General features: G+C 32.5%; 1 protein-coding gene across 1 annotated transcript; it reads left to right on the forward strand.

The window, feature by feature from the left end:
- Window positions 1–3,464: 3,464 nt before the first annotated feature.
- Window positions 3,465–4,964, forward strand: LOC126740734 (DNA polymerase delta subunit 2). Its single transcript, XM_050446885.1, has 2 exons — window positions 3,465–4,722; window positions 4,786–4,964. Exons 1-2 carry the CDS (start codon window positions 3,543–3,545, stop codon window positions 4,902–4,904), a joined length of 1,299 nt encoding a protein of 432 aa, XP_050302842.1. The 5' UTR covers window positions 3,465–3,542; the 3' UTR covers window positions 4,905–4,964.
- The last annotated feature ends 1,555 nt before the right edge of the window (window positions 4,965–6,519 follow it).

Genomic DNA, 6,519 nt, shown 5'->3' on the forward strand with positions numbered 1-6,519 from the left:
AGAATTTATAATTGAGCAATAAATATTCTTTAATTCAAAAATATTATTAAAAACATTCAGAGCACGAATTACGAAACCAAGATAAGTATAAATGCCTTATTACAAATACATTCAATATAAGGATTTAAATTGAGATCATTACTAAAAATCACAAAAATAAATATCTCGACAAGTTTACACTTTATAGTGACCAACCAGTGAGTAGGGATAAATTATAACTAACTGTATGATCCTTAAAAAAAATAACTTTCCAAATTTTAATATTTAATTCTAGGTCATTTATTCCACATCAGAGAACAAAACAATTCAGGTCCCTCTGCAGCTGTTGAGCTGCTCTTATTAGTTTGTATTGTTTTAGGTTATTTGGATATAACAAAATATCATTATAATGTATGAAATCCACCACATTATTTATATAGCAGTTGGATAACAGTGGTGAGAAGTGTCCGCCCCTGTATATGGCACTCTAGACAAAACACCTAATGGAGAGGAAATCAAATTTTTGACTCATTATTTGACAGCTACCAAAAAAAAATCCACTGCAACTGAGTTCAAGTCACTCTTAAAATTTTTTAGTGAAGAAAGTTCTGTTAAATGCCTTACTAAAATCTGTGCTGACTGAGTCAACCTGATCTCCAATTTCAACAGATCTTACCAAATCATGCTGGTATTTTACTAAATTTGTCACTGTAGATCCCTCTACAAATCCATGTTGGGCAACTAAAAGAATATTTTTAAAAATGGGGTATTAAATAAACTTTAGATTCTTTGCTCTTCTCCTTGGAGCAAAAGTTTCAATAGCAGCAAAGTTAATATTAGTGAATTCACATAAATATAATTTTTTCCAGTTTCTTGATACAACATATGTATATACATATTAATATGAGTAAAATCAGCTACGTTGAAATTTTATTCTAAATCATACTTCATTTTTTTTTAAATTATTTACCAGTTACCAAACTAAAACATAATGCTCGATAGTTCATGGGATACATTACAAAAAATTTAATCTAAGTATATACGTATTTCTAGCATTAACAATTATATTAATTTGATTTAAATTAAAAAAGTCCCTTAGAAAAGGTTTTATGGGACCCTCACCTTGTAAAGATCCCGCAAGGATACTGGTACCATATTCATCATTTGTCAAGAATGTAACGGGAGAGTTATAGTCACTACTTTACACAAGAATATCACAGTCATTGCTCATCAACAAAGCATTTTGCAAAACCATAGACACAGATTCATCAGAGACTTCATAAGCCTCCAGGGAAAAAGCTGGGAGAATATATGCATACCAACTAGTAATTTTTTGAATCCCATATTTATAATAACATGTGTACTATTCTTCAAGGCTGGGAAATTCTTCCTCACTACTTCCAGTAGGGGTAGGGGGTAGTAGTACAGGAAGCAGTATAGTAGGTACATTAAGGTTTCTTCTGATATGACGCGTTCGAGTAATGCGCAAAGTCCCCGCTTGGGCTCCCCTGCTATATTGTTTGTATTTATAGAACACCTGATACATGAATTTTGTCAAACATTACTGACCTTGCTAGAACCCTCTTTAAGTAGTAAATTAATATTATGTAGCGATTTTAATATTGATTTGAAGTCATTATCTAGCCTTGTTTTCCAAGCCTTTCCTCTTCAGCCTGTCAAAATCAAACATCATAAACCCTGATCTACTAGAGGCTTGCTTGTATCTACAAAAAACATACGTTCATTATCGCACAAGAAATTCTTGGACAGCGTCTTCTTCCATGATAATGTAAGACTTTACAGAAAAATATATTACAAAACTATAGGAGCTGCCAAAGTAGGTAGTGTTGGTCTGGAAACATGGTCTATTTTGAATGAATTCGGAAATAAGCCTCTCTTACTTGAAGACAGCAATTATTATTCCGCTACATAAAGGAGGTATTCCTCCTTCCCTAATGTGTGCGCTAGTAGATTTAGAGAATATTGATATAGAGATTTTTTTAATATTGCATAGTTCTCGCAAGCTCAAGCTCTTCGTCCCCTATTGACTCGTTCAAGAAGATCTCTGTGAAAAGGAGGTCATAATCTTCGGTGAATGTAGTGAACATTAAAAAGTTCAGTTTAATTCTTAACCCCTTCACATTCTGTTAATACACTTTCAAATCAGCTACGTTTTGAGACGCTTCTGGGCTTCCTCTCAGAAAATAGCCTTGAGATTTTGTTTCATTCATAAGACCCAGATTGTTTACTATAGCTGGAGACAATCCAGTAGTATTTTTATTCGATCCCTTCACATACTGCTTAGCATTTTGATTGTGGTTTTAGACTTAACAAATCTACTCCTGGTAGTAACATTAATGGTAGTGAAATTAATATACCAAATATTGTATATTAATTTTAATAACGTAAATTTCTCTGATAATTTAGTAAGCAATATTACAATTTCTTTTACTTATAATCAATAAGACTTTAAAGTTTATAAACACTGTTCAATATCAGGCAGTTGATAGCATTAGAGATGAATCTTCCAAGTGAGATGTAAGTTCCGATGATGGTGTGTTTCTACCACGCTCATTTCATTGATTCACTCTGTGTGTTCAAAAGTAAGTGAATTTGAGCTATTTCTTGAATCAGTCAATTTTCTTAGTGTGTTCATTCTCGTTGAACACTGACGAAAGCAATAATACTGACGAAAGCCTACATATAAAAACACAGAAATTTCTCGATAGTAAAGCTTACTATGCTTCCTAGTTTAAGGGAATTTATACATTTTAATCTAAAGTTTTGTTCTAACTTATTGTAATATTTTGTAGTTTATATTATGTTTTGGCTTTGTCGACACCTTCTTTGTTTATTATATTGACAATTAAAGCATCTTTTGAGTATGAGTTTTAAGTTGATATTCTTGTATGTTGTATTGCTGTTGGTAGCAATGACGGCTTGGTTAACTGCTTCACTCACTATTTGGCATTATGATTGTATTGATGTTAGATCCTTCTGACTAAACCATTTGATAAAGTCCTTAACTATTGGCATTCCTGATGTTATTTACGACAGAATGCAACTGGGAGCCTATTTTTTCTGTTTGCGAGTTAATCTTATTTTTAAGATCATTTGTTTGTGCTTCAAAGCCTCTTCTCTCTGGGATACTGGTCACATTATGTTTCTTTAGTTCTAATGTTGTAGTTGCAGTAGAATGAGTTTGTATCATTGAATTGAGCTTGTATAATTTCCCTGACTTTTAGAGACGCGTCCAGAGCCTTTAGCGGTGATTTTTTCTTTTAAAGGGCTTTTTAAATTGCTTTCAGGTATTCATTTTATTCAGTAATTCAGCTAATCATGAGAAAGAAAAGCTTTAAAAAACTTTTTTTTCTAAAGAAAATACATCCTCGTATGCTGGCAACACTGTAAGTGTGTTTTCTCATACCCACATATTTTATAACGTAAAACTACAATAAAATTAAAGTTCCGAAAATCAGACAGACACTCTCTGAAATGTTTGTTGGTTAGGTTTGTTTACAGTTTAGTTTGGCGGGTTTCTCTCCACTCAAGGCCCCCCCAAAATGCCCGAACAAATAGAGCGAAAATGTGTAAAATACAAAAACTGCTCCAAAAAATTCATTCAAAAATCACCCGATTTCTCTAAACAGTTTTGCAGTATATATTTGGCCAGACTGAGAGATATGGAGGGTTTGCTTGTGGAGAGAGTTCAGCAAAAATGGGGAGACAAGTACCCCATTTGCCAGCTGCACAAGTTAACCGAAGAAGGTTATGATAAATGCGTTGTTATTGGTACCCTCTTTAAAGATCAAAGGTTAAAGCCTTCAGTGTTAAAACAGTTGGCTGAGAGCAACCAGTTGGTACCACAACCAATAGTAACACACTTCACTGATGAATCTGATGCCTTATTTATGGAAGATGAGGTGCAGAGATATCGTCTTATAGGGGATATGGACCCAACAAAATTAGTAACTGGTATAATATGTGCAGTCCTAGGCCGGGACATCGGAAAGGGCAAGTTTCAAGTTGAAGAATTCATATTTTCTGGCTGCAGGGACCAAATAGAACGTCCAGTTTTTAAAGATTCCATTTATATTTTATTTCTAAGCGGTTTAGATTTTATTCATTCTGAAAGGTTCCTCCCTAACTTGCAACTGTTAACTTATTGGCTCAGTGGCGCTTTCGGAGACATTGATAAAGTTTCAAAAGTATGTCGGGTTATTATTGCAGGTAATAGTATTAGAACTGAACCACCAAAGAAAAAGGCTTGCATATCCATGATTTCCAGAATATCTGAGTCTACAGACTCTTTTGAGGCTGTAGGCACTTTTGACAAATTCCTTTTAAGGATCTGTCAAGTTGTAGATGTAGATCTAATGCCTGGGGAGAATGATCCTTCTAATCACATATTGCCACAGCAGCCTTTGCACTTTTGCATGTTTCCAGAGTCTGCACAGTATAAATCTTTTAACCAAGTGACCAACCCTTATCATTGTGAGCTGGATAATTTAAAATTAATGGGTAGTTCTGGTCAGCCAGTGAGGGATATCATGAGGTTCTCTGATATTACAGACAGCTTAGAAGCCATGGAGTGCTGTTTTACTTGGAACCATTTGGCTCCTACAGCTCCAGACACTTTGGGCTGTTTTCCATATTATAATAAGGATCCTTTTATCCTAGATGAGTGTCCACATGTGTATTTTGCTGGAAATCAAACGGAATTTGCTAGTAAAGTGATTACTGGTAAGAAGTAGTTTTTTATAAATAAATTGCTTTTTATTTAATGTTTTTTTTTTTTAATTTAAGGTGAAAATGGCCAGCAAATACGTTTAATAAGTATTCCAAAGTTTTCAGAGACTTTCCAAGGGGTGCTCTTGAATGTTCAAAGTTTAGATTGTGAAGTGGTCAGTTTTGAAACTAAATAATTTTGAAAATCTTAGGTTACTTTTAGTTTTTTTATGATTAATAAATTATTCTTAAGACTATTGGCTGCTTTGTTTCTCCTGCAGACACCTGAGTTAGTGTAATTACCACTGAAAAGTCTTTAAATTCAGCTGAAACATGATACCTTTGATTTCTCTGATTTTTATATAGAATTGAAAAACATACTGTGTAATTATAATTACAATGGTTACATTTTAGTTAGTAGCAGTCAGGCAGGTGCAGATATGTCTTTAAATCAAGTAATAGTACTAAAGTTGTCCTGAATTTTCAAATTTCTATGAGATATACAAATGCTAAGAATCACAAATTCCAATTTTTCTTAAAAGTAGTTGATTGCTCCAATTTTCCTGTGGAAATACATTTTCTTTTCTTTAAGTATTAAAAAATATTCTGCATAATTATGTGCACATCTTAGTCCTTGATTCAAGTTTCTATCTGCAATAGCAAAAAATTCTCACATGTTTTGAAATTCAGTTCAGGTTGAGACATGAAAATACTAAAAATCACAAATTTCACTGTCTCCTAAAAATAGTTGACATTTCTGTTATATTTTTACAGCTTACTTTACAAGTAATTAGGTGCAATTAGTCCAATTAATAATTTTGCAAAACTGCTAGAAAAATGCTTAAAATAAATAAGCAATCTTTTTTATTTTAATGTTTAAAATCCTTTCAGATAAACAGGTTGGATTTATTGAAAATCGCACTACAGCTGATGCCATCTACAGCCTGTTTTCTGAAATTATTAATAATCTGAATAAAAACAGAACATGCTTAGCTATTTTCCTCAACTTCTTAGAGGCCTTTGGCACTGTTCCTCATAACCAACTAATTAACTCTTTGTAACAATATGGTGTGAGAGATTCAGCGCACGAGGTTTTTAACATAATTATATTAGTTCACTATTGGGATTAGTTATGAATGAATTAATGAATATATTATTGACTTAATTTACAATATGTTACATAGGTAATTCTAGAACTAATTACATTTGTCTTAATATCTACACTACACATAGATATAAATATCTGTATGTGCAGTTATAATCACTATATAGATTCTAAAATTAGTAGCTAATTTAACTAAAATCAGTAAATGAATGAGAAGAAAAAACTAGTTTAAATATATTTAGTATAAAAATACAAGTACAGTAGGACCAGAAACAAATTGAAATTATCAACTATAAAATGTAAACATTGTTGCTTAAAAATATTTTTTCTATGTATATTCCTAATATTAACAGGCAGCAAGTTGTAGAACTTTTTTTTTATTAAATTAATATTAGAATTACTGCTTGGTATAACAAGAGGTTTATTGACGTTATTTCTAGTTCTAAGGGAGTGATTAACTGTTGCAGCAGAGGATGGCTTGGCATAAATAAGTAGGCACCCAGAATAAATATACACAGTTCTAATATTTGCAACATCTTCAGAATACAAGAGAGATGTGGAGTACCTTTTATTCTTCTTTAAGATAACTTTAATAATATATTCTGAACTACGTTTAGTTGTTTAAAGGAATTGTCGTACAGACGACTCCAGATAGGAATACCATACCTTATTAAGGATTCCACCAGCGCCTTGTAAACCATTAGTAA

Source organism: Anthonomus grandis, chromosome 1 (genome assembly GCF_022605725.1).
Source record: "Anthonomus grandis grandis chromosome 1, icAntGran1.3, whole genome shotgun sequence".
In the NCBI taxonomy this organism is placed as follows: Eukaryota; Metazoa; Arthropoda; class Insecta; order Coleoptera; family Curculionidae; genus Anthonomus; species Anthonomus grandis.

Bases quoted from the DNA above. Each gene is read 5' to 3' on its own strand.
- LOC126740734 (XM_050446885.1), top strand. From the start codon at position 3,543: ATGCCCGAACAAATAGAGCGAAAATGTGTAAAATACAAAAACTGCTCC. The intron at 4,723-4,785 runs GTAAGAAGTAGT...TTTTAATTTAAG, and splicing joins TGCTAGTAAAGTGATTACTG to GTGAAAATGGCCAGCAAATA.